The following is a 26,265-nucleotide window of genomic DNA, read 5'->3' as shown; positions in this document are numbered from 1 at the left end:
ACTCCTGGAGCAAAGTTGAACAATGGATATACATTATTTGTGTTGGTACTGATGCATAGTTCCTGAAATAAGTCTGCTTTTGATACACATAGGAGATTTAGTGTTTTATTGGCCAAACAGTGGTAAATCTAGATGGGTTTCTGGGGTTTCAATAGAAACCCCCTTTTAAATTTAGCTAAGTGCAGGCAGTCTAAATACATAAACATTGTTGGACTGACAATTTGTCTAATGTGAACAATAGCTTTTTCACATTAGATTTCAATAGTAAAAACCAACAGTTTTCCTCAACAGATCATACTGTTCATTGGTCAAGAGACTTTGTGTTTCAAGTGGGCACTAAACCTGTGCAACACTGAACTTAGGGTAGTTTTACGAACACAGTTCAAGTTCACATGGTAGTAAACAATTCCAATTTTTGACCACTCTCACCCAGTTTTAGGATTGGTGTACACCTGTGGTTCTCTGTGACACAAGCATATGTCAAACGAAGGTGGCAGCAATTCATTGTTGGCACCCTTTAAATGTTGCCCTCTGCATCCAGTACACACCTTAATCCTACCATTGAGCTTTTTAACCACAAATGGTTCAACTATACCACAGGTACCAGAGGGCATGTTAGCAACAAACCTAGTGCCACTATCTGCAAATCCAGACTGGTCACCTACACCACTATAATGATTAGTAAGATCAGCAAAAGGCAAAAATCCTGCAGCAGGTTGCAAGTGTTGTGATGGTGGATAAGGAGGAGGGTACCAACGTGGAGGGTGACAATACGGAGCACTATAAGGACTGGCAATTCCCTCCCAATTCCAATTTCCTGATGAGGTTGTTATGTTTACTGATGATGAGAGTAGATCTAAACTGGTTGAGGTTAACAGTGAACTCACTGTTCATAGGGTATTAGTTGCCTTCGAGCCACTACTTTTTTAGTCGGTGGCTTATCCGGCAACACGACGAGGTAGATTTGACATTGACAATCTGGTAAAGTAGGGCGATATACTCTGCTGACCTTTACAAGATTTGACAAACTTATTGCAACTGTCAACAAACTCCTTTAGTAATTCATTACTCTCTGCAGCAGCTATGGTATCTGCACAAATAAACACTGTAGAAATTTGGGACACTCATCATCACCCTCAAACCAACCATCTTTGTTCACACTTACACAATGAGGCTTGTGTTACTAGCCACCATGCGAGAAGAAGGTGGACACCTGGCCAGGTGCAGCTAATACTTCACTACTCAGCCGCCTTAGACCACATGTGTTTGAGGACTAATGTTGGGATACCCGTACGGCTAGAAGCGTATAGTATATCTACTGACAAATCCTTATTTCCCTTAGTTTGGCAATGTTGCACACTGCCCTCAGTAAACTGAGAAGTTTGCTCAGCAGTTGTAGAGGCTCTCTGTTCACCATGCTTACTAGCATACTGATGCCTTGTCATATAGATGAAATCAAAAATAATATTGAATTTTTAACCACCCTGTAGTTGTAAGAAAGGCTGTGCATCAAACAACTGTGGATGCAAGATACTGTGGGCCTGGGTGTGAATGCCAAGGATGTATGAACCTATCAGGAGAGCACAATACTAAAGATAGTAATGCAGACAGATGTGACTGACGAACATAGCGGTGATAACAGTGAGACAAGTTCTTACAAATCAGATGAAGAGCCACTGCAAATGGAAACAATAGCTGATGATTTTTTTCTGAAATAGTAGATATTGTTTAATTAGAATGTATTTTTGTAATAAACATTCATAATTGCAACATGTCGTCAAACTGTGTGGCGCATCATCCAGCATTAGAAGTCCTATGGAAATATTTAACCACTTCCTAAAAGTGGAAGACGCACAGTTTGACTAATGAAGTACTGAATATCGTGAAACAACAGCAAAGCAGTTGTGTTTAAAGCTCAATGATGTTGGAATTTTGATATATGAACGTACCAAACTCAAAGGTAGACATCTCCTGGAATAGACTTCACGAGGGGCTGCCTACTGCTAACTTATCCGAGAGCAAAACCAGCTAAAAAGATTGGATTGGACAAAGAAAAACCTCGGTGAAGGCTTTGAAGATGTCATATGGACTGATGAGACAACAATTCAACTTGAGACTCATCGCAGATATTGTTGCTGTAAACAAGGTCAAAAGCCACGATATAAACCTCGCCCAAAGCACCCTATAAAGGTCCATGTATGGGCAGGAATAAGTTGGAGAGGAGCTACCAATGTATGCATCTTTGAAGGAATTATGGATGCCAACCTTTACACTGATATTTTAAACCAGTTTTTGGTTCCTTTTGTGCAGACCGTGTACCCACATGGGCACAAATTCATGCAAGACAACGATCCAAAGCATACTTCACGTCACAGCAAAATATTTTTGAAGAAAGCGGAATTAATTGGTGGCCTACACCACCAGGAAGTCCGTCCAGATGGAAACCCTATAGAAAATTTGTGGCATCTAAAGGTTAGTCTATGAGTTTCTGTAATATTATTATTATTCTAGTAAATAGGAATTTATAAGGCATGAGATCAAGCCAAGAAATAAAGAAGAACTGATTGACGGAATTATTCGCTTTTGGAGAACAGTCAGTGTTGCTAAGTGTCCAAGATATATCAGCCACCTAAGGAAAGTTATTCCCAAGATAATTGAAGTGCAAGGTGCAGCAACAGGATATTGAACATTAAGCAAAGCTCTTTTATTTAAAATAAAAAACTTTAATCTTTCATTTTATACAACTGTTTCATTTGAATGTGCACAGTGTGATGTTGTAATTAGTGATTAACAAATTGTTGTCTATGAAAACTTGTCACTAAAGAGGTATGTAATGGCTACTAGGGTGGTCTAGAGATATTATTTTTTTAGTACAAGATTACCGTATAGCTGGTAATTTTCGAAAGGTTTTTATTTTCGGATATTTCAAAGAGGCCTTTCTCTTCGAAAATAAATTCCCACGTCCGGTTGTTCTTCGAAAATAAATTCTCACAAGTGAAAGCAACAATCCAACTTTCGGTGATTTGCTTGTGTATTCCTCGAGTTTTAGCTCAATATTACTGATGATAATGGGTATCCACTTGCAGTCAAATAACCATTCCTCATACCGTATAGCGGGTTATTTTCGAAACAGAAAATTTTGCACAAGAAGCAAAATCTGAATTTCAAAGAATTTTAATTTCGAAGAGTGTATATTTCGAAGTCCGGATGGATTTCAAATAAATGGAAATTCATTACTGTGCCAATAACCAGAAAACAGGTGATCCAGAATGGGATTGATACCGTCTGCTCTAGAATCTATGCTAGCTATGATCGAGCCAGTGAATTTACTCCACTCGAAACTCCCTCAGTCTTCTCTCCAGTGCACAGAGATAGGGGGGTTATTCCATCGGTAAGTTAATTTTTGGCAAACATTCACGCATCTTCATAATTTGTGACATGAATTTCCGTTTATTTGAAATCCATCCGGACTTTGAAATATACACTCTTCGAAATGAAAATCCTTCGAAATTCAGATTTTGCTTCTTGTGCGAAATTTTCTGTTTCGAAAATAACCCGCTATACGGTATGAGGAATGGTTATTTGACTGCAAGTGGATACAAGTTGGATGGATTGATACTTGCAGACAATCTTGTCAAGAATAAACCATATACGATAGGCCCAGTGAATGAAGTGGACTGAAGTTTCAGAAGGTGCCATAGTGCATGTATGGTTTCAAGGTGGGCATTATCTAAGATATGGTTAATTTTTGTCATGGAAAGAGTTTTTTCTGATTAATTCAGGAAAAATCCATGGCCAGGATGTGGACAAAGGCCTAGTGCCTAAACTTCTACATTAGTACTACTAATTTGTGTTCTTATACTCCATTAAACATAGATTTGATCCTTCCAAATAATACTCTCCACAAAATGGTGCACTGTGGCCTTATGTCCCATTTCATTTTACTGCATGGCACACATAAAGGAGAGTTTTGGGAGTGTATAAACAGTGGAATGGACTACTGGAATGGTGGAATACTGGAATGGATTTTTTTAAAGTTCACATCCAAATGAGTACAACTCCCCTTATGTAAGAAAATAAATAGGATTCCCCTTTGGGGAAAGTGAAACGCTTACAAAGAGCCTTTTCCATAATTGTCAGAAAACAAAATTTAAGCCAAAGTTCATTGTGGCAGTGCCATGTTGCACACTGAACTGAACCACAGTTAGTTTCACACAAGTAATAAGTATTGAGTTATAAGTCATACAAGTGTTGTGGTGAGGAAAAGTATGCTAAAAGAGCTGACTTCAAGGGGAATCCTATTTATTTGCTTACATAAGGGGAGGAGTTGTACTTATTTGGATGTAAAAAATGATATTGAACTTTTAAAAATTCCATTCCACCATTCCAGTAGTCCATTCCACTGTTTATACACTCCCGAGAGTTTTCATTAAAAAGTAACCAAAGGCTATGGGATTATTTTCTCTACATTCAAAGAAAATTGTGGTGGGACAAATGTCCAAAAACTCAAACATTCATTCATTAAGGTGGCATTTAATAAACATATTTTACCAACTAGCATTCATAACCATGGTTACTGTGGAATATAGCATAGTAGCATAAGTTTGCAGTGTTCTTACATTAAACGGCCAATATGAGGAGTGTTTACACTTTAAGGGAAACAATCTGTAAATCATTCTCGTTACAGATAATTAACTGACATAGCCCTTCCACATTAATGACATAACTACCATTACATTTACACTTCCACACCTTTTACACAAAGAATCCACAAATTTAACTGTTTCATTTGTAAACAAGTCATGTGAGTAAAGGACACAAACTGAATGGTGGTGTAGATGGAAAGGTCTGAAATGGAATTGTGTTGCAATTAGGGCTGGGACGAAGCTTCGAATGTTCGGTAGGTTCGAAGGTTAAGCAAACTTTGAATTATAAAACTATCCTTCGAAGCTTCGTAATGCACTCATAACCTACAAAAAAGAATTACGAATAAACATTCTGTTCTTTATTGCAGCAGCTTATTCACCTTGCACGATCAATGTCACCTGCCACGCCCATTTTTAAGCCAATGAAAATTTATCTTTCTACCATGGTAGAAGCCTTTAATGCCTTATAAAGTGATAGATAATGCATGAAAAACATCCTTAAAGCCATTAGTTGGCATTTAACTATGCATGATTGCAGTATAGCAGGCACGCCCATTTGCAATCGCTCGATAGCGTCATTCAAAACTGCTGTTATGCATTATCCAAATGCTTACAAACATACAAAATAGGATTAGAAAGATAAAACTTAAACATAAATACAAGAAAACCTACCAACACCGAAGCTTCGAATATTCGAATATTTTATTAGCGAATGTTCGAATATAAATTTCAAGCTTCGTCCCAGCCCTAGTTGCAATACCTTTTTCTTATACCGTACTATAAAATGGTTTCTGGTTATGCAACAAAGGCTTAATTTAAAAACCTCCCCCATCATCAGTGATAAGCCAAGATGCCCCCCTTGCTGAAGCCTGGATCATACCGTTAAAGCATGATATATATGTAATGGAATGTTCTTTCGCACAATACTGTAGATTAGAATGCCAGTAAATTGAATAGAAAGTGATGCATGGGCTGGATATCATTAACAGATTTATAGCAGGATCTCCATTATTCAAATCTTGATTATCCAAACTCCATACAATAAAAGTGACTGTTCTAATAGTGTTTCATTAAAAATTGTGTGTTAACCCTTTATTATCGAATGGCTAATATATTGCCATAACGAGTGCCTTTTATAAATGGAGCCATAACTCCTTTTTCCTAGGGGCTACGAAGCTGAAATTGCTACCAAACTGCTCAGAAGGACCGGGCGTTTTTAATGAAGTTTACCGTTCCGCGATAGAAAGAAGCATGGGCAAGTTATGGCACTTGGCAATATAAAATAGCGTATACAAAACAATAATACCTGTTTAAAACTCCATGTTCGCCTTCTCCCTGCTACTAGGAGGTTTTAGTTAGAATTACTCCATTCCCCACGTGATAAGGATTCTAAAAATAAATAGTGTGATGTCATTGCGTTGATTAGTAAGATGGCGGTGCCCATCTTTCAATGCTATGGCGATATGGAGAAGATACGTTTTCTTCGCTTCATAGCGCGTGAGTTGTGTGTGTGATCTGTAAGTATTCTAGCTGTGTTGGTAGAAGAGAGAGGTGGCTATCAAACGGTATATAGCTTGATGGGTTAATTAATGGGTGGGGTCTACTCGTATCGCACACAGTTCACACAAGCCATAAAAGTTTTCACACTTGCGGTTTTGTAAAAAAACTTCGGTAATAAAGGGTTAAAGTAATGAATTGGAGCTTCCTTTTGTGGATAAGAATGACATGCAGACATTCAGAGAATTGAAGTCTCACTGTAATAAAACGGATACAATATTATTAACCCTTTATTATCAAATGGCTAATATATTGTCATAAACGGGCATTACCAAAGGTTTTTTTTTTGGTAATTTGTTGATATGAGCGAGTTTGTTCACAACGCTCTAACTTCAAGTCCCTAGGCGTCTGAAACTTAGTATAAGAACTCACAATAAATTGTTCTAGTAGCTTGGAGTATACTGTACTTCATGGCATAATCCGTTCTTCTCTTTACTACAGGGGAAGGTTACACCATCCGCTCGAGACATTCATATCGTCGCCATAGAAAAGGTCAGTGCTTCCAAATTTGGACATAAGATACACAACTAGATAAACATCCGGTGTGTGACATTTGTGTAACCACAAAAAAACTGTTTGCACTTAAAACAGTGCTGATGAGTGGGAACCTTGAAGTACGTAAGCTTATAAAAATATTGAGGAGCTGGATAAATTACATATGCGTTCATCTCTACAGTGAATATCTTCGAAGTGGCACCGCCGAACTAGCTGAAATGACATAAACTGTCGATCAGTGACGGCCTTACAAGGTAAACCAAGTGTAGTGAATCAGTGTTAACCATGTATCCTTTTATTACAGAAGACGTGTACACTCCTTGCTCTAGGTGGCCATGTCTTCCACACACAAGGAGCTCGTGGCGTCTTGCATGATGTTTACACCAATTAGAAATAGTCACAACAAAGAAATGCATTTAGAAATGCAAGCAGTTAAACCTAGCCGCTTAACTTTGCTAGATGTCTTACACGTGTATTTCTCGTTGTCGCACAATAGGTCCTTTATATAAACCAAACATCAAAATCACATACATATTCTAAAAATTTGGTGCGATAACACATGTATTCCAATATATTAGCACGAACTGTATGATTATGGAAGCCCTACTGATGAACGATGGCCACAATAAAGAAGGAAAATCAGTAAGACAGTAGTGCATACATAGTAGAATATTTAAAATACAAAGTTTCATCTCCATGAAATTCGAAGCATTTCCGCCAAAGATGTAATTAAAGCTGTAGCTATAGCCAGTTTTTTGCTATGCTTGACTGAACGCATCAGGCAGGTAGTGAGGCAGTAGAAAATTCACCATATTAATTACTTTAAATTTCGTCGAAAATGTTCTGAAGACATGTTTGGGTTTCAGTGTTGAGCGATCCCCTGGAAGTCAGTATGGAATTGCTTCTCCAAGTCGTTTTGACTTTGATGTTGAAATGACTGCTACATCATCTACACCTGCAAGGAGCCACAAAAGACCACGCCTGTCAAGGTTAGCTAGATGGTGTTGTATGAGGCTGATCTCACAAGTATGCATCTGCAACTTTGGTGTAATTGATTGTTTTTTTTGTGCATTTTCAGTGATCACAGGATGCCGAACAACGTTTGTAATTATTCTTGTGATGGGTACCTTGATGAAATGACTGAGCACCTGTGAGTGTATGTTTGCCTGACTATCAGTCTATATACCCACTATAAATCTAACTACAGGCTTGATAACATTTCACAAGTGCTAAATGAAGATAGTTCCAGTGATACTAACAGGTTTGCATTCCTTTGTTATTTCCAATTGGTGACTATTGCACGTATAGTGACTCAGATGCTGAGACTGCTGCTAGTAGTGATGAATATGTGAATGATGATGATGATGACGATACTGATGGAGAAGAAACGTGGATTGCAGCTGAAAATAGTAAGTGCAAATGAAGCTTGGATTTACATTATAGACTACCGCTGCTGACATTACACTTTATTCTGTTACTACCCCTGGTCCCATCACTGCTACCCCTGATGATGTTACTACCCTTGGTCCCACCACTGCTACCCCTGATGTCGTCACTAGCCCTGGTCCCACCACTGCTACCCCTGATGTTGTCACTACTCCTGATTCCATCACTGCTACCCCTGATGATGTTACTACCCTTGGTCCCACCACTACTACCCCTGATGTCGCCACTACCCCTGGTCCCACCACTGCTACCCCTGATGTTGTCACTACCCCTGGTCCCATCACTGCTACCCCTGATGATGTTACTACCCTTGGTCCCACCACTGCTACCCCTGATGTCGTCACTACCCCTGGTCCCACCACTGCCACTGGTATTGGCATAACATTTACTTTATATAAAAATTATGCTACTCCGTTTTGTAGGAACCACTGCAAAGGTAGTTTGCTCGATTCAGAAGTTATTAGAACTCACAGGACAAACATGCAGAGCTGATGAGTGTACAGCCAAGCTCTCTGTCAAATATCTATTGACTGGATGTACAATTTCAATCAGTGGCATCTGTGAAAATCAACATTGCTTCATGTGGAAATCATCAGATCAATTGGTCAGCCAGGCACACGGACATATCTATGTAGATAATGTCCACTTTGCCAGCAACCACTACAGCAAGTTTGAAACATTTGCTAAATTTTTTGGACTTCAAATCATTAAATGATCTACTTATCATATGTACCAACGAAATTTGATATGTCCGGCAGTAAACAAGTTTTATCATGCACAGCAGGTACTAAATGTTCCTTAAGATACTTATAGGCTCAACAATTGGATACAATGAAAGACAAAGAGTTGGTTTTGTCTGGAGATGGGCGGTGTGATTCACCAGGCAAAAGTGCAAAATTTTGTGCATAATCTTTTATGGACCTGGAGTCAGGACTGATTCTTCACACCGAGACTATAGATAAAAGAGAAGTAGCTTTACAGTCACCCAATATGGACTTTCTTTTTGTATCACAATATAGCCACATAATGTAGGCATACTCATGGAAAATTACAGACACGTGCTTGCAATGATACAAAAGTTACAAAGTTTGAAATTTGAAAAAATGGGTCAAATTTTATGTGAGAAAAAGGTACCTTTTTGCAAATCCGGTCACATATATACATACATAATTGTTGACACACTATTGTACATAGTGCCCTGTGTAATGTTCAGTACTCTTTAAACCCTAGGTTGTATCCATCTGGGGCTGGGTAGCGCCACCTCACTGCCCATACTACACATGATGGGACGACTCTCCTTTGACCCCTTCCTAAATATCCATAATTCCACAGAATCCATTGGCGGTACGCGGCCTTCCTGTAAGAAGATGGACTGTAATCTGGATCATCAGCGTACACATCACTACGATTGACAATAGCAATCGACAAGACATTCATATCCAGTACAGCTGACTCAAAAAATTCCAGTGTTGTCACACAAGGACGTTTACGGCAACATATATTCTCTGTGGACAAGGGCATAGGTTGGCAATTCCCACATCTACACCAGTCCGGTAGATTTGATGACTGTGGGTCGTTTTCTGGTTCTGGTGGATCACTGCTCATAATAGACTTCAGTAGCTCTACCCCGCCATTATTACAATAGGTTTTTTTCATAATTTGATGGCATGTGTCCAGGTCCAGTGATATAATATACTCCTGTACATAGTGTGAATGGCATTTTGTATTCATGTTTTATCACAGATACAAACCTCCAATCGCCTATCCCTTTCCTCTCGTTCTTGTTCCCTCGAGGGTCTTGTTTCTTCATCTTGTGGCTAAAAGTATACTATTAGTAAACATTTAAAGGAAACTTAGTGGATTATACCTTATTCTTACAAGAATTACGCCTGGTTCCACAACGACACGCTGAAGTGCAAGCTACTCTTGCAGCTTTACAGGGGCAACACCGCGATTGGCACGTGTTCTTGCACTGACACAGAGTACTCATGTCCTCTTCGCTTTCCTGATAACAGAATCACAGATATACCTACTAGATATATGTTAAATTACTTCTTCTGTGTCTTGGCTTCTATCCGTGTTATCCTCACCAGCTCTATCATGGACTTCACTAGACGATGCCATTTTTTGGGAAAACGGAAGTTGCATGTGATATATGCATGTATGATGTAATGTAAACAATAGAAGTTGAACGGCTTCAGGTATTTCTAACCGTCACACTACCCCTTTAAAGTATCTATGATGTTGCTTTAATTATAGCAGAGCCAGTTTGAATATGGCACTTTGTTCCCAAGGCTTTGCTCTTTGCTGTAAACACAAACTGGAATCCAACAGTGTGTGGACCACTATGGTAAGATCCCAGTTTTGAATATCACCTGTCTTCAGCAAACCCCCTGTTGGGAGACTATTTTGCTTTGTCAGTTATCATGCTTCTTCTATGATTTCACTCCAAGCTCTTTGGTGTTTTTTCCAATCACACGTATCTTTGTTTGAACTTTGAGATAAATATGTCTCGTAAAGTGTCTGGGACATTTTGTCCAAAATAACTTAGCAAAACTTTAAAAAGTTGATCCTAAAAGAAGAGAGTATAATTATACATAAGGCATATGAAACATACACAGCAAAACTCATTTATGGATACTTACTAGAGTTGTACCGATTCCCACTTTTTTAGGGAAAATCGATATCCAATATATTTTTATGCCGTTTTACTGATAATTAACCGATACCCGATTGTAGGTCTCTACAATTATACTTGTGCACACTGCATTAAAAGTAGAGCTAGTAAAGGCAATTCTGTGAAATTGTACACTTATCTCAATAAAAGTTGCCAGTCAGACAAGTGGGCTAGGGCCTGAACCATCACTGTTTATCTTTGTGGTTACCACATAACATAAACAAATGTGACCGGATTTGCGAAAAGGGGTCTTCCACACACATCCAATTTACCAACTTTGATGATTAATAACTTCAGATAGGAAAAGCTATTGACTTGAAATGTGGTCAGTAGTGAGCACTAACATAGCATAATGGATGGAGAAAATTTCAGGTTTATATGTTAGCTGAACACTAAGTTATAGTCTACCAATTTCGTAGAATTGGATGTGTGTGGAAGACCCCTTTTCACAAATCCGGTCACAAATTACCCAAGTACATACCAGAGGGTAGTTGGAATAGGCGGATACAGTCGGATGCGGATAATTTTAAAATACACTTTTACATTTATAAAACAGCATACCTAATGTTGTTTTTTTACAGCAGCATTTGCTTCCAGACCCAAGCGTCGATCTTGTCATAGTGCATATAGATTTGTATACGTGCTCTAGAAATCTAATTCAGAGTCAGAGATTAATTGTCCCAACCTAATCTTGTAGGCCAGGTTCTTGAAACCCTCAACATTTGGTATGCCTGCACTTTATACTAAAAGGCGTAAGATTGTGGATTTGGCCTGCTAAGCTAAGTTGCATGGGGCATATAAGCTAATCTCTAAAACTGGCTACTGTGTTTTGATGTAGCATTGGAAATGCATGATTTGATTATGGTAATAAACATGATTGATAGCAAGGGGTAACTAAGAAGCCTTTAGCGTTTGTCTGTTGTCATGGAAACCAAATTTGTGTTTGAATTGATGCTAACATGATTGTGACATATAAACTGGTAATTTTTCAGCAAATAATAATATTATAGCAATTTCTTAGATTGTACGTAATAAGCTCTGATATAAATGTAAACTTATGACTTATATAAAACAGCATGAATTCCTAAGAAATTCTGTAAGGATAATCCAAAGTCTACATCAATTATCATCATCTTCAAGAATCACACCATCAACATTGGTACAAGCTGTTCCTTTGCAATTGCCACATGCAGGAGAACATTTTACATTATATTTCTTGCATGTGCACCTCATAGTGCTACAATCTGTGTGGCAATTACATCTTATTATCTTAAGTAGGTCATCTGGAGCTGGTGGTAAATCAGTGAACAATGGCATTAGAGTCCCATCACACTCTTTCCACCCCCATTCAAGTGGCTGAAATTCTCTGCCACAGCCTTTCCACTCCTGTATTTGTAAATACACACGTAGGCTATGGTATTTGGCAGCTGCGGAAGTAGGAGGTAGAGTTTGTGGATGAATAAATGTATTATTCGTAGCCACTTTCTCACAGAAACACTTATAGCGTAAACAGTCCAATGTTTCTCCTGGTTTTCCGTTGTACATTGCCACTAAAGCTTGCTCTCCTGCTGCAATTATTTCTTTCGGTGTAGCAGATGATGTGCAAAATACTTCTGCTTGCTCTTGAAAGTTTCGAATTGACCGGAACTTCTTAAGGGAAGCACCTTTTCCAATACCATACAGTTCTGAAGTAGTATCACATCCAAGTATAGCATGAAGGAAAAGAAGATTTTTACATACTTCAGGACCAAGTTTCTTCTTGGCAGCACTAATGTTCCATACTCGAAGTTTCTTGGTGGTGGTTCTTTTTGGCTCAGGTTTGAAAAATATGGTATGAGAATTTAAGCAGGCATGATAGCATAACAATACCAGAAGATCGGTGTCATCACCAACCAGAACAGTGTCTGTTACTGTGGCTGATTCTACAGCTTTCTGTACTATCATTACATCAGCATCTCCTGGACTATGATACACTTTGCAATTTCTTCTTTCTAAGTACTTCCCAAGCATAATAATGAACTTCTGTTTGTTTGTACAGTTTGCTAAAAAGGTTTCTTTTCTCATGTTGAGTTTAGTACTATCTGTAAATGAAACAGGTACTCCTGATCGTCCTTTAGCTCTCCTTTTGTGTGCCATATCTTTTGTTGATGACTTCTGATATCCATCAAAAACAACTATAGCTTCTCCATAATTATTTCTTTGCTACATAATCTGTGTATATTGTACAAATATCCCCATAAGCTGATCCTTGTGTCCATGGAACACGTTGTAGGAGGGCTCCTCCATCCAGCACAAATTGGACCTCTCCAGGTATTTCCTGACTATCTAGTGACACAACACTCCAAATAGCGTTACTTAGTGCAGCTTTCTGTGGCTGTCTAAGCATTAGTGAAGAATCAAACAATGCTGGTGGATAGCTGCAAAGCTCATACTTGAACACATCTTCAATTCTATTAGTTGCATTTGCTGCTACAGTTAACTACTAAACATTAAGATACGCACCGCAAGCTGTCCTGTATCCATGGCAGCACGTTCAAACACGGTCGCAAACACAGCACAGCTGCAAAGTTGGGTACAACAAAGAAACAAAACAGCTGCAAAAGAACACACGCCAAGTGTAAATATATCCTTATATGGATGATACTATAATTAGACATTGGAACTGAGAGTACGTATTAATTGGAACTGAGAGTACGTAATACCCAACATGTTGGAGTATAACTAGTCATTGATGAAGAGATGAACAACTAAATAAACTTTATATATTGTGTTTTTTATTTGTTTCCGACCTGTTGGAATTGTTGCAAACTATTCTAAAGACATTCAGACCTTCATTTATTGTGTTACGCATTAGAAAGGAACTTTTAGGACTGTTTCCAACATGTTGGAGTATAACTAGTCATTGATGAAGAGATGAACAACTACATAAACTTTATATATTATGTTTTTTATTTGTTTCCGACCTGTTCGAATTGTTGCAAACTATTCTAAAGACATTCAGACCTTCATTTATTGTGTTAAGCATTCACATACACATCAGAGCAACATCACAAACAGTTCACAGCAACATCACATACACATCACAGCAACATCAACTGTTCACAGCAACATCACATACACATCACAGCAACATCACAGACTGTTCACAGCAACATCACATACACATCACAGTAACATCACAGACTGGTCACAGCAACATCACATACACAACACAGCAACGTCACACACTGGTCACAGCAACATCGCATACACATCACAGTCTATTCGCAGCAACATCACATACACATCACAGCAACATCACAGACTGGTCGCAACAACATCACATACACATTGCAGCAACTTCACCGACTGTTCACAGGAACATTACATACACCGCACAGCAACATCACAAACTGGTCACAGCAACATCGCATACACATCACAGTCTATTCACAGCAACATCACATACACATCACAGCAACATCACCAACTGTTCACAGCAACATCACATACACATCACAGCAACATCACAAACTGTTCACAGCAACATCACATACACATCACAGCAACATCCCATACACATCACAGCAACTTCAACAGTCGGTGAACTTGCTGTGATGTTACTTTGACGAGTCTGTGATGTTGCTGTGATGTGTATGTGATGTTGATGTGACCAGTCTGTGATGTTGCTGTGATGTGTATGTGATGTTGATGTGACCAGTCTGTGATGGTGCTGTGAACAGTGTGTGATGTTGCTGTGTGCGTATGTGATGTTGCTGTGAACAGTTTGTGGTGTTGCTGTGAACAGTCTGTGATGATGCTGTGATGTGTATGTGATGTTGCTGTGACCAGTCGTTAATGTTGCTGTGATCTGTATGTGATGTTGCTCTGAACAGTCAGTGATGTTGCTGTGATGTGTATGTGATGTTGCTGTGAACAGTTTGTGATGTAGCTGTGATGTGATTGTGATATTGCTGTGAACAGTCGGTGAACTTGCTGTGATGTTACTTTGACGAGTCTGTGATGTTGCTGTGATGTGTATGTGATGTTGCTGTGAACAGTCGTTAATGTTGCTGTGATCTGTATGTGATGTTGCTCTGAACAGTCAGTGATGTTGCTGTGATGTGTATGTGATGTTGCTGTGAACAGTCTGTGATGTTGCTGTGATGTATATGGGATGTTGCTGTGAACAGTCTGTGATGTTGCTGTGATGTGTATGTGATCGTTGGTGTGATGTTGCTGTGATGTGTATGTGATGTTGCTGTGATGTGTATGTGATGTTGCTGCTAACAGTTTGTGATGTTGCTGCGACCAGTCTGTGATGTTGCTGTGATGTGTATGTGATGTTGATGTGACCAGTCTGTGATGTTGCTGTGATGTGTATGTGATGTTGCTGTGACCAGTCTGTGATGTTGTTGTGATGTGTATGTGATGTTGTCTGTGATGTTGCGCTGATGTGTATGTGATGTTGGTGTGACCAGTCTGTGATGTTGCTGTGATGTGTATGTGACCAGTCTGTGATGTTGTTGTGATGTGTATGTGATGTTGCTGTGACCAGTCTGTGATGTTGCTGTGATGTGTATGTGATGTTGTCTGTGATGTTGCTGTGATGTGTATGTGACCAGTCTGTGATGTTGTTGTGATGTTGCTGTGACCAGTCTGTGATGTTGCTGTGATGTGTATGTGATGTTGTCTGTGATGTTGCGCTGATGTGTATGTGATGTTGCTGTGACCAGTCTGTGATGTTGCTGTGATGTGTATGTGATGTTGATGTGACCAGTCTGTGATGGTGCTGTGAACAGTGTGTGATGTTGCTGTGAACAGTTTGTGGTGTTGCTGTGAACAGTCTGTGTTGTTGCTGTGATGTGTATGTGATGTTGCTGTGACGAGTCTGTGATGTTGCTGTGATGTTGATGTGACCAGTCTGTGATGTTGCTGTGATGTGTATGTGATATTGCTGTGAACAGTTTGTGATGTTGCTGTACGGTGTATGTGATGTTGCTGTGACCATTCTGTGATGTTGCTGTGATGTGTATGTGATGTTGCTGTGAACAGTTTGTGATGTTGCTGTGAACAGTTTGTGATGTTGCTGTGCGGTGTATGTGATGGTACTGTGAACAGTCGGTGAAGTTGCTGTGATGTGTATGGGATGTTGCTGTGATGTGTATGCGACGTTGTTGTGAACAGTCTGTGATGCTGCTGTGATGTGTATGTGATGTTGATGTGAACAGTTTGTGATGTTGCTGTGCGGTGTATGTGATGTTACTGTGAACAGTCGGTGAAGTTGCTGTGATGTGTATGGGATGTTGCTGTGATGTGTATGCGAACAGTCTGTGATGCTGCTGTGATGTGTATGTGATGTTGCTCGGTTCACAGCAACATCACAAACTGTTCACAGCAACATCACAAACTGTTCACAGCAACATCACAAACTGTTCACAGCAACATCGAATACACAAATAACCGAGAAGAAGCGATACCCCCCCCCCCCCCCTTACTTTTACCACAAAAATGACAAGTGTGTTAGGCATTTCAGTAATGTACAGCAGTGACGTATGTGACAATAGTTACATAGATTTTTGTCTTCTCAATTCCTGGAGCTCTTTGGACATCTCCTGCATCTTCTTCTGAGCCTCCTTCACCATGGCCTCTGCCTCCTGCACCTTGGCCTCTGCCTTGGCCTCTGCCTCCTGCACCTTGGCCTCTGCTTCCTCCATTATCTTCTTATGTTCGATCTCCATTGTCTCTTTCAATGTAGTGACAAAAATAGTACTTTTTGGTCCAACAACTGAGAATGGGTGAACTAGAGAACACTTAAAACGTAAATCTGATGAACACATCACCATGAATAAGTGAATAAAATATCCGTCTATGAGATCGTCGGAACTACATTCGATTATGGGGAGATGTATTGCTTGTACACCTCCGACGTATGGGAAAATCATAAATACCATTTGGATATTTCCTGCAAATTCGTTAAATAAAATTGCTGTGCCTTGATAACACCCTTCCTCAGAATCGTGTACTACACTTTTGCCCATTCTAGATTTTACATAATAGCCCAACAATTGAGCTATGCACTTTTCATCCAGCTTTTGCAAATGTTTCGTTTCGACAATAGTGACGGGCACATCATTCCCACCTTCGTTTTCCAGTTTGACCCAGCAGACATAATCTGCTCTGCTCTTATCCGACACTTGCGAATTATTTTCCAACTCTGACGTCACGTCTTCTTCGACCATTGTATAATTATAAGCATCACACACCATGTTGACAAGGTTTAGTGCATATACGGAACGAACTCCAGGTTCGCTAGTTATTGTTTTTTGTTTCTGACGAAGCCTGGCATCAAATATCCTGGATTTACATACATATAGAGGACTCCACTGCTTTTCTGTCAAACTTGCCAGCACATTCACAAAGGCTAAACATAAGGCTCTTTTAACGTCTTCATGACCATCCCACAACTTAAATCCGACAAAGAAGTATTTCTGCAGAATTGCTAAATGCTCATGCGTTGTATGCTCACCACAATAGTGATAAGACAGACTTGACGCACAGACTGGCTCAAATCCAAATTGTGATTGTATTTTCCCTAAATGAAATACAATATACATAGATTATACCATATTAGTTAGTCTCGCGTGGCCAGACCGCTTTTTTTTCTTTTTTGAGTGGCTGTCAGCGAAAAAAAAGGGTCTGGAACAGTTTGAATGCAGCACTCGTCTTGACACTACCCGCTGGTACGGGTAGTGTTAATTGAAAACACGTGATGCCTTTTCGAATAGCCGCGTGCGTCTGTTATGAACTAGCGCGTAATGTTTGTTTCGGCGTTGCATGCCTCGTGAAATGGGACGTAAAGGACCTGCTGTGGATTTAGTCAATGAATGGCGTTAAGCTATTAAGCGATGGACAGGTAATTAAAAGCTCCACTTGAGTATGATAGAGTCCGCATGGGGCTATAAATCTAAGTGTTTGTTACGTCAAAGAATTCACACTTTGCGAGGTGTCAAGACGAGTGGCCGATGCGAATTGTTCCAGACCCTTTTTTTCCCTACCCAATGACAAAGAGAAAATAGCGGTCTGGCTACGCGAGACTACATATTAGTGTTTATACTTGATAGGCGTTGCGCATGCTCTATAATAAAGATACTACTGACTAGTACCTGGGTGTATATAAATCGGTTGTCTTCCCTGAAAGGACTGATCAATAACACTAAAGGGTGGAGTGAGATAAGTCACGCCACATACAATGTAAAAAAAAATATCAAACCTTTCCAACCCCGTCAGTATATTTTGATTCGGTATGGACAAATATGCCTGTCCGTCTTCTACACTGCGAATTGGTGAGCCCAACTTCTTTCTTTTGCTTGACATCATGATCTCGCACTAAACTTCTAATGTTTTAGTACAGTCGATTTTCGATTGGTGGTCCACGACGTTCAAGCACGTGCCTAAAATAGCCAATGAAAATCGGCCGCATTCAGTTTAAACAGCTAACTCGTCTTGCGGCGCCCGTGACGCACGTTTGATTGGCTATTTTCATGCACGTGATAATGACCTTCACAGGAACCTTATATGGAGATTTTTGGGTCTCTTGAATGATTCATTTAGATTCCTTTACGTAACAAAAAAAAATTTTCATTCGCATCTTTGGATACACAAGAGACGGTTCTAATTGTTTGGTACTAGCGTGTCGTGGACGTGGGCTGTTCGTAGTCGCGTAGCCAGACCTTTTTTCCGCGCAGGGGCTTATCGATTCCATTATTAGCGCCCACGCCGTTTTCGCACCAAGGCATGTACTTGAGTAAAAGTGCTTTTTTGTCTTTTGTACTATAACTTCTTAACACATTAAGTATTTCATCCATAATTTTTACCATGCAAGTACCGTATTGATGACTGTTACTATAGTGACGACCGTTACTTAGTGACGGATGTCACTGTAGTGTTGACTGTTACTGCAGTGTCTAATGTGACTGTAGTGTTGGATTTTACTCTAGTGACTACTGTTACTGTAGGTCACTACAGTTCACTACAGTAACAGTAGTCACGGATGCAAACTATTCATAAACTTCATAAAGTTTATGTAGTTTATGTAGTTTATTTGTTGGAATTTTAGCAAACTATTCTTAAAACATTTACATTATGTTCAGCATTAGAAAGGAGCATTTTCAACTTGTTGGAGTATAACTAGTCATTGATGAAGTGATGAACAACTAAATAAACTTTATTAAATGTGCTTTTTATTTCTTTCCAACATGTTGGAATTGTTGCAAACTATTTTAAAAACTTCCAGATTATGTATTCCGACCTGTTGGATAAACTGCAAAATACTCTATCACATAACTATTGTGTTGAGTTGTTCAAAGAACTGTTTCCAACATGTTGGAGTATAACTAGTCATTGATGAAGTGATGAACAACTACTTTTTATTTGTTACAGTAAAATCCGTCATTTCAGTAACATTCGTCAATACAGTGGGAATTTGTGGAATCAAAAGTGGCATCTAGTAATAGCTGTAATGCTAATAATATTACAATGCTCATTTCTTGTCCTTCACCTTTAATTTCACATTTTTTCACCCTAACTTTTGAAAGCTGAACCTGCTTTGATTTTTTGCAGGTTTTACTTCATTTAACTTGGTGCTTATTAAGGCCTCATATAATCACCCTACATTGTTTTTGTTATAGTACCTGCATGCAGTAACGTTTCATTATAGAACTGAACCCCACAGATTTGGACTTGCTTTACAACTCCATATCTTTTTTAAAAAAACACATTACTACAATGATTAGCTACAATCACATAAAAACTGCAAAATCTTTACAACAATTGCACCAAAAATATTTTAATTACAACAGCAACAATTACACCAAAATATTTAATTACAACAGCAACAATTACACCAAAATATTTAATTACAACAGGAACAAAAGGTCAATTTCATTGATGTAACACCTTCAATTTTCAGTGCAGACGTGTAACCTAGTGTAACAACTCGATGGCTTTTCTTGAAAGTGTACTCAGCAACTGTTGTTCCTTTCATTCTATCCAAAATAGCACTACCAACTTCTCTTGCATTGTCAACATTAATAATGCTCTGTGCATGCACTCCAGAGTAGATGCTGCGTAGGCTGGTGTCAAAAGTAGAAAACGGATCTCGTTCTTGAAGGCAACTAAGAATTATTTGGGTGTCCTTCCAATCACAAGTTAGCCTAGCCTGTGTCATCTCCTTGTTCTGATCTCCAAAATCATAAGACACCCCAGTGAGTTCTTGCATAGCTCTATTTACTTCAGCACATGCTGGTATTGATAGTAACCAAACTAATCGTTGCTGTTCGTTCATACCTCGTCCTCTTGTGAGACCACCATTTGTCTTCATGCTCCTCATCAGCACCTGTTCAATGACAAGATCTGAAGAGAGACCAGCCCAGTAACGATCACTACGTCTGATCACATGTAAGCCATTCTGAAAGTGTTGGTATACATCAGGGTGATCATCTTGGAGATGAGACATTTGCTGTAAGTATATATGTAAAGACTTGGTGTAATTGTTGTGCCCTGCGGCTGCCATGTAAGGAAGCATTTCTGCAACAGCTTGAAGATGCAAATCCCAGTTACCAATACGCTCTGCTCTAATATGTTTGCGAAGAACATCAATCATGTCCATGTACTGAAGCCATAATTTTGCTGTTCTGGAAGTTTTCAAAATTTCTTTCTTGTTTTGAAGGGAATCATCAATTCTGGCTAGTGTAGCATGCTCACATACATGATCTGCAGTTATCGATCCTTGAACTAGCCTTTCATAGAGGATGGCAGCTTCTTTCAGGTCAGTATTGTCAAAGAAATCATCATGTGTTTGTGATATCTCTGCTACCTCCTCTGTTTCTTCGTTTGTGATCTCTGAACATTGTGGTATGGGAATACCAAAGGTGCTAGCTAAGATCAAAGCATTAAGTGCTGCATCAACTATAAGATGTCCTCGTAATGCTCTAGCAGTAGCTTTACCATTGAGCATATGGACTACTGCATTAGGTGCATATACCTGTTCTAGTAGTTCTTGCAAACCAGAAGCTGCCATGAGGTGACCAATGCACCCAAGAAAACTCATTTTGGTATGAAAGCCTCCTAGACGAAAAACTATACTCTTCAGTTCACTTCCAACTGGCTCACTGACAATGATCATCAAAGCTTTCCACCATAGTGGTTGATCAAATGTGATTATAGGTGTGACATTATGTCGCCGGGAATGCTCTTGAATGTATTTCAATGTGGAGTATACGCATGTAGTGTCACTGGGATTGATATCAATCATTGGGAGGAACATTACTGATGATTTTCCAGGATGATTTCCATGATGAACAAGCTGCATCATTCCTGACCATGCTGGCCTTGGTGATCCAAACATAATTGAGGTTTTCCATAATAAATCAAAGTAAGAGGTGGGATCTTTGGCTATAAAACTGTTGAGCTGTTCATATTTAACCTTGGTCATTCCAATACTGTCTTCTTTATGGTACACAATTGGCACTCTACCAACACCAGCTATTTCACTAGGTGTGACTTTAACTCTGTGGATTTGGTAGCTCTTATTAACTCCTGGGGTTATTGCAGCTATCATCCCCATACCATGAAAGGTATCATTTCCATCCAGAGTTTTGATATTATGATCGACATTGTCCGCAACCTACTGGATAAAATGTGATGAGTGATTAGGAATGTCAGTTCCATAATTTAACACCGCGTTTTGTTCAAACTGATGAACTTCATTGTAGGAACAACAGAAACCATGCTGATGTAATGTATCGATGAGGAAGCGTGATGCATACTGGTGATGCAGTTGCACACCCAAACCAACTTGTAAAGGTACCAATAAAACTCTGGGACGAGCTGCCTGCATTATAGCTTGCCCAATTGAAGCAATTTTCATCTGGTTTTCTTTTGTTATAATTAAACCTGTAAGAAACAATCTCAGAGACTCTGGTAAAAAGTTGATACATACATCAGATCCTAGATTTTCAAAGCCTGGGTAAACAGAGTTAGATGTTTTCACTGCTTTAATGTCTTCCCTGATTAATTTGGCTGCGGTTTCTATTATCCTCATCTTTTCCTTTTCAGAATCAGTATCACGATGGCAATAAAATTCATGGAGGATTGTCTTGGCTTTATTTCTAAAAGTAACAACATTTGGTTTACCATTGATCTCCGTCTCAATAATTCTATCTCCAAAATGTTCTTTGAGCTTTTGCTGCATATATTGATAACTGTAAGCACCTAGCTCGCTGTCAACCATACACTCTTCCATGTGTTGGATCAAATCATAAATAGTAATCTGTTCATCATCATTTTCTTCAAGGAATTTGGTAGTCTCAAGAAATGCATCTGATTGTTGCTTCTCTTGTGGTCGACCTAACTTCACCTTTTTTGAAGTATTCCCTTCTGATCCATGAGCCAAGGGCATGTTTTTCATGGTGCGAAAATTGACACTGCACACTCTATGATAGACTGCATCAGCTGCGTGTAGATCATGAACTTGTAATACTCTAGCCTGTACTGCATTTGCCCAATCATCCCCCCTGTCATGACACACTGCTAGAATTGTGGCTCTCATTTCAACAGTTCTTGCAGTTACAACTTCTGAAGTTTTTCTTTTTTTGTCAACAATTGCTGGTTCACCACAAAAGAAGCAGTCAGTGCCAAAATTAAATTCCCTCTGTGTTGACCTAAGCATATGCTTACCAGTGTTTGTAGCTGTTGCTGTACCTGGTTGTTCTTCTTTCACTCTTAAAGTTTTAGCTATTTTATCTGGTTTACAATATTGGCGGCGACATTCCTGGTGTACCAACTGTCCAGGTACGCAATGCACAGTGTCTCTTCTTTCTTCACTTGCCTTATTGATGCTTGCACATCCCTTTTCTCCTAGGGTAACTTTGGATAATGCTTCTATGGGTAGATTGCAAATGACACACTCTTCTAGTACCTCCATGTCTTATCCATTGAGATCAGAGGATAGCACTCTAGCTATTCAATTGTCTTATAAAGCTTGCTAAATAATAGAATAAGAAAATTTAATGTGCAAGGATTGCATGAAGAATAAAACCTAAAAAAACAAATTAATGGCCATGCACAACAATGTCCAAGTAAATTAAAAGGCATATATAGCAGCCTTAATGATTAAATAAAAATATATGGCTACTATGACTAAAATGTTTGAATTCTTGATTTCACAAATCTTATTAACACAAATACAAAAAGGTTGGCAGCAGTCACTAGTTGGCAGAAAAATACAGTATTGATTTTGATTCTCATACCTGAAATCTATTGCTTTAGTCTCTAATATTCTACAGCAATCAAAAGAAAGACACTGTTTTGCTTCTTTTTAATGCCAAGTAAACAACACCATTAGTTATCATAGCAACAGTTATTGGAGCATAATAATCCCAGCTGTGTGATAGTGATAGTTTTCTATCTCTATACTACAAGAAAATTAGCTGACATTGCTCTGCAATTAGTTGGACACTAATAATTAATATAATGCTGAAACCTTTAAAGCTGAGCATTTTGCTGACAGCTGAATGTGATTTGTTGACATAAATGTGCTATATAAATTTTATTTGAACTTCCCATATACTAGCCACCTTTGCATAGCAAATTCAAAATTGTACAGTTTGCAATATAATTGGTGGATCTGTGTGTTAGGCCTATATACAGTGTGTAACTGCTTCAAGCTAACAATAGTACAGACTGGTTTCCATGGTAACAGTCAAGTCCTGAAGTGCCACAAATCTCCTTTGTCATTTTTTGTCTTTTACCACAGCTTAAAGTGTGCTTCCAGTCAAGAAAAGAACACTACTAAAGTGAAAACCTTAAATTTAATTAAGTGCGTGGGTGACCAATTTTTTTTTATTATTTATCAGTTAAATGGCTCTAACTTCTGAACAAAATGAGCTATTGACTTCAAATAAGTATCGCATTGTTCTTTTCAGTGAGACCATTCATTTGATACCACATTTGACCAATTTGGTTGATATTTGGATGAAATATAGGCAAAATTCTCAATTTTTGCCAAAAATTGGCTGTAAAAAGGTCACTAAAAGGTCACTTTCCCGTCATGGGATTCCTTAGGACTTTTGATATGTTATAGAGTACAATTTTCTGTGCTAGGAACTGTTAAGAAAGCTTGTGTTGCAATTAGTTAAAGGTTGACCCCTTGTTTTCCATAAAATGACTGGACTACATGGTAGTTTCTTTGTAACTGAACACTCTACAAGGTGACTTCTTCTAATTGCTCTCTCTACAGGGTGAATTGTTTGTAGCTGAACGATCTACAAGGTAACTTCTTCTAGCTGATCTCTCTACAGGGTGATGTGTTTGTAGCTGAATTCTGTATAGGTGATTTGTTTGCAGCTGAGCTCTTTACAGAATGGTTTCTTTGTAGCTGAACTCTCTAAAAGGTAACTTCTTCTAACTGATCTTTCTACAGGGCAATTTGTTTCTGGCAGAATTTTCTAAAGGGTGATTTCTTTGCAGCTCAATTCTCTACATGGTGGTTTCTTTGTAGCTGATCTCTCTACAGGACAATTTGTTTGTACCTGAACTCTCACATGATTGCTTCTTTGAAGCTGAACTCTCTACAAGGTGATTTCTTCTAGCTGATCTTTCTACAGGGTGATTTGTTTGTAGCAGAACTCTCTACAAGGAAACTTCTTCTAGCTGATCTCTCTACAGGGAGATTTGTTTGTAGCTGAACTCTCTATACATGATTTGTTTGCGGCTGAATTCTCTACATGATGGTTTCTTTGTAGCTGAATTCTCTACAAGGTAACTTCTTCTAGCTGATCTCTTTACAGGGTGAATTGTTTGTAGCTGAACGATCTACAAGGTAACTTCTTCTAACTGATCTCTCTACAGGGTGATTTGTCTGTAGCTGAACTCTCTACACGGAAACCTTTTTAACTGAGCTCTGTACAGGGTGAATTGTTTGTAGCTGAACTATCTACAAGGTAACTTCTTCTAGCTGATCTCTCTACAGGATGATTTGTTTGTAGCTGAACTATCTACAAGGTAACTTCTTCTAGCTGATCTCTCTACAGGGTGATTTGTTTGTAGCTGAATTCTGTATAGGTGATTTGTTTGCAGCTGAGCTCTTTACAGAATGGTTTCTTTGTAGCTGAACTCTCTACAAGGTAACTTCTTCTAGCTGATGTATCTACAGGGTCACTAGTTTGTAGCTGAATTCTCTACATGGTGGTTTCTTTGTAACTGAACTATCTATAAGGTGACATCTTCTAGCTGATCTTTCAACAGGGTGATTTGTTTGTAACTGAACTCTCTACAAGAAAACTTCTTCTAACTGATGTCTGAACAGGGTGAATTGTTTGTAGCTGAACTCTCTACAGGGTGATTTGTTTGTAGCTGATCTCTATACAGGTTACTTATTTCTAACTGATCTCTTGAATTCTGTTCAGGGTGACTGCTCTATTAGGATGACTGCTCTATTAGAGTATCTCGATCTCGCACTTGCTACACCAAGTTGGATTTCGTGTTATAACTCCGTGGCTTTAAGTCTGATTTTTCTACACCATTGAAGAGCCTTTCTAAGATGATAACTCCATCTGTACAGCGATTTTCAAAGCATTACCCCAAGTGGTTTATCTGGTAGGCTTGGCAAGCATAATAATAATAATAATAAAAATTAGCTAATCTCGATTGCGTAATTGTTACACACTGTTGATTTTTTCGCTGTATCTTCCTGGTTTTTAGCTCGATTTCTTTCAAACCACAAAAGGTTTGAGGTTCAATAGTTAACCTATTCACCCACCAATTTTCAGCTTCTTCCCATACGCGGTTTACCCTGTAGGCGTGACAACATATTGGTGTTATTTTTCGTGCATAATCGCTCATAACTCTTTGCCTGTTTATGGTATTCCAGCCAAAGTTGGTACAGAGATGCGCCTTTATACCCCCCTTCTGTGTGCCAAATTTCAAGGCAATCGGATAACGCGTTCGCGTTTTATAGCAGTTTTTGTAAGTGTGCGAAAAGAGGAAGAAAAATAAGAAGAAAAAAAAACGAAGAAACTAAGCCAATTTTTGAAGTCGCATATCTCAGGAATGCCTGAAGCGATTTCGCTCAAATTTGGAATGTGGAGTACTGAAGTTGGAGGGAATGTACACAGCAAAATTTGTCTTGTTTCATCAAGGCAGCACAGAGCTACGGAGGTGCGAAAATTGCGTTTTCTTTCTTCCTGTCAATATACTCACGGGGTTGCGCGCCGGCTTCTTGGGCCGCACGACACACTACTGTGTGTCTTGATTTCACTATCGCAAGCTGTAGAAATTGCCGAGAAGGGAGCTAAAGATCTCTTGACAGTGTGTTCACTAACTAAGGACACAGCAGCTCCCGTGTCAATCTCCATGGTGATTTCATGGCCCTCTATGAGTAGGGTAGTCTTAGGAGATTGCTGC

At 39.0% G+C, this 26,265-nt stretch overlaps 3 protein-coding genes and 1 pseudogene across 4 annotated transcripts; 1 reads left to right on the top strand and 3 right to left on the bottom strand.

Moving 5' to 3' along the window:
• The first annotated feature begins 7,786 nt into the window (after positions 1-7,786).
• On the top strand, positions 7,787-9,053 carry LOC136245305 (platelet glycoprotein Ib alpha chain-like). Its single transcript, XM_066036788.1, has 6 exons — positions 7,787-7,848; positions 7,906-7,959; positions 8,007-8,094; positions 8,142-8,514; positions 8,567-8,580; positions 8,958-9,053. The coding sequence occupies exons 1-6, from the start codon at positions 7,787-7,789 to the stop codon at positions 9,051-9,053; spliced, it is 687 nt and encodes a 228-aa protein (XP_065892860.1).
• Positions 9,054-9,284: 231 nt separating this feature from the next.
• Positions 9,285-10,363, bottom strand: LOC136246026 (uncharacterized). The gene is made up of 4 exons (XM_066037477.1): positions 10,197-10,363; positions 10,012-10,149; positions 9,896-9,961; positions 9,285-9,842 (listed from the first exon to the last, which is right to left on the bottom strand). The coding sequence occupies exons 1-4, from the start codon at positions 10,290-10,292 to the stop codon at positions 9,354-9,356; spliced, it is 789 nt and encodes a 262-aa protein (XP_065893549.1). The 5' UTR covers positions 10,293-10,363; the 3' UTR covers positions 9,285-9,353.
• A 1,531-nt stretch (positions 10,364-11,894) lies between these two features.
• LOC136245304 (uncharacterized) lies at positions 11,895-13,530 on the bottom strand (annotated as a pseudogene).
• A 2,782-nt stretch (positions 13,531-16,312) lies between these two features.
• Positions 16,313-18,421, bottom strand: LOC136245853 (uncharacterized). Of its 2 annotated transcripts, XM_066037320.1 has the most exons (3): positions 18,074-18,421; positions 17,967-18,016; positions 16,313-17,395 (listed from the first exon to the last, which is right to left on the bottom strand). In XM_066037320.1, the coding sequence occupies exons 1-3, from the start codon at positions 18,178-18,180 to the stop codon at positions 16,368-16,370; spliced, it is 1,185 nt and encodes a 394-aa protein (XP_065893392.1). In that variant the 5' UTR covers positions 18,181-18,421; the 3' UTR covers positions 16,313-16,367. The 2 variants fall into 2 exon arrangements, with proteins under 2 accessions (XP_065893392.1, XP_065893391.1); XM_066037319.1 differs by having other exon boundaries at positions 17,967-18,421.
• Positions 18,422-26,265: the final 7,844 nt, after the last annotated feature.

The sequence above is a fragment of the Dysidea avara genome, chromosome 15, assembly GCF_963678975.1.
Source record: "Dysidea avara chromosome 15, odDysAvar1.4, whole genome shotgun sequence".
Lineage (NCBI taxonomy): Eukaryota > Metazoa > Porifera > Demospongiae > Dictyoceratida > Dysideidae > Dysidea > Dysidea avara.
The sequence above is the reverse complement of the archived record's forward strand: the minus strand, read 5'-3'. Positions and strand labels throughout refer to the sequence as shown.

Bases quoted from the DNA above. Each gene is read 5' to 3' on its own strand.
- LOC136245853 (XM_066037319.1), bottom strand. From the start codon at position 18,180: ATGATGTCAAGCAAAAGAAAGAAGTTGGGCTCACCAATTCGCAGTGTA. The intron at 17,396-17,966 runs GTACTAGTCAGT...TATTTCATTTAG, and splicing joins ACCGATTTATATACACCCAG to GGAAAATACAATCACAATTT.
- LOC136246026 (XM_066037477.1), bottom strand. From the start codon at position 10,292: ATGCAACTTCCGTTTTCCCAAAAAATGGCATCGTCTAGTGAAGTCCAT. The intron at 10,150-10,196 runs GTAATTTAACAT...TTCTGTTATCAG, and splicing joins GAAGCCAAGACACAGAAGAA to GAAAGCGAAGAGGACATGAG. The intron at 9,962-10,011 runs GTATAATCCACT...GTATACTTTTAG, and splicing joins GTAATTCTTGTAAGAATAAG to CCACAAGATGAAGAAACAAG.
- LOC136245305 (XM_066036788.1), top strand. From the start codon at position 7,787: ATGCCGAACAACGTTTGTAATTATTCTTGTGATGGGTACCTTGATGAA. The intron at 7,960-8,006 runs GTTTGCATTCCT...TTGCACGTATAG, and splicing joins AGTTCCAGTGATACTAACAG to TGACTCAGATGCTGAGACTG. The intron at 8,095-8,141 runs GCAGCTGAAAAT...TTTACATTATAG, and splicing joins ATGGAGAAGAAACGTGGATT to ACTACCGCTGCTGACATTAC.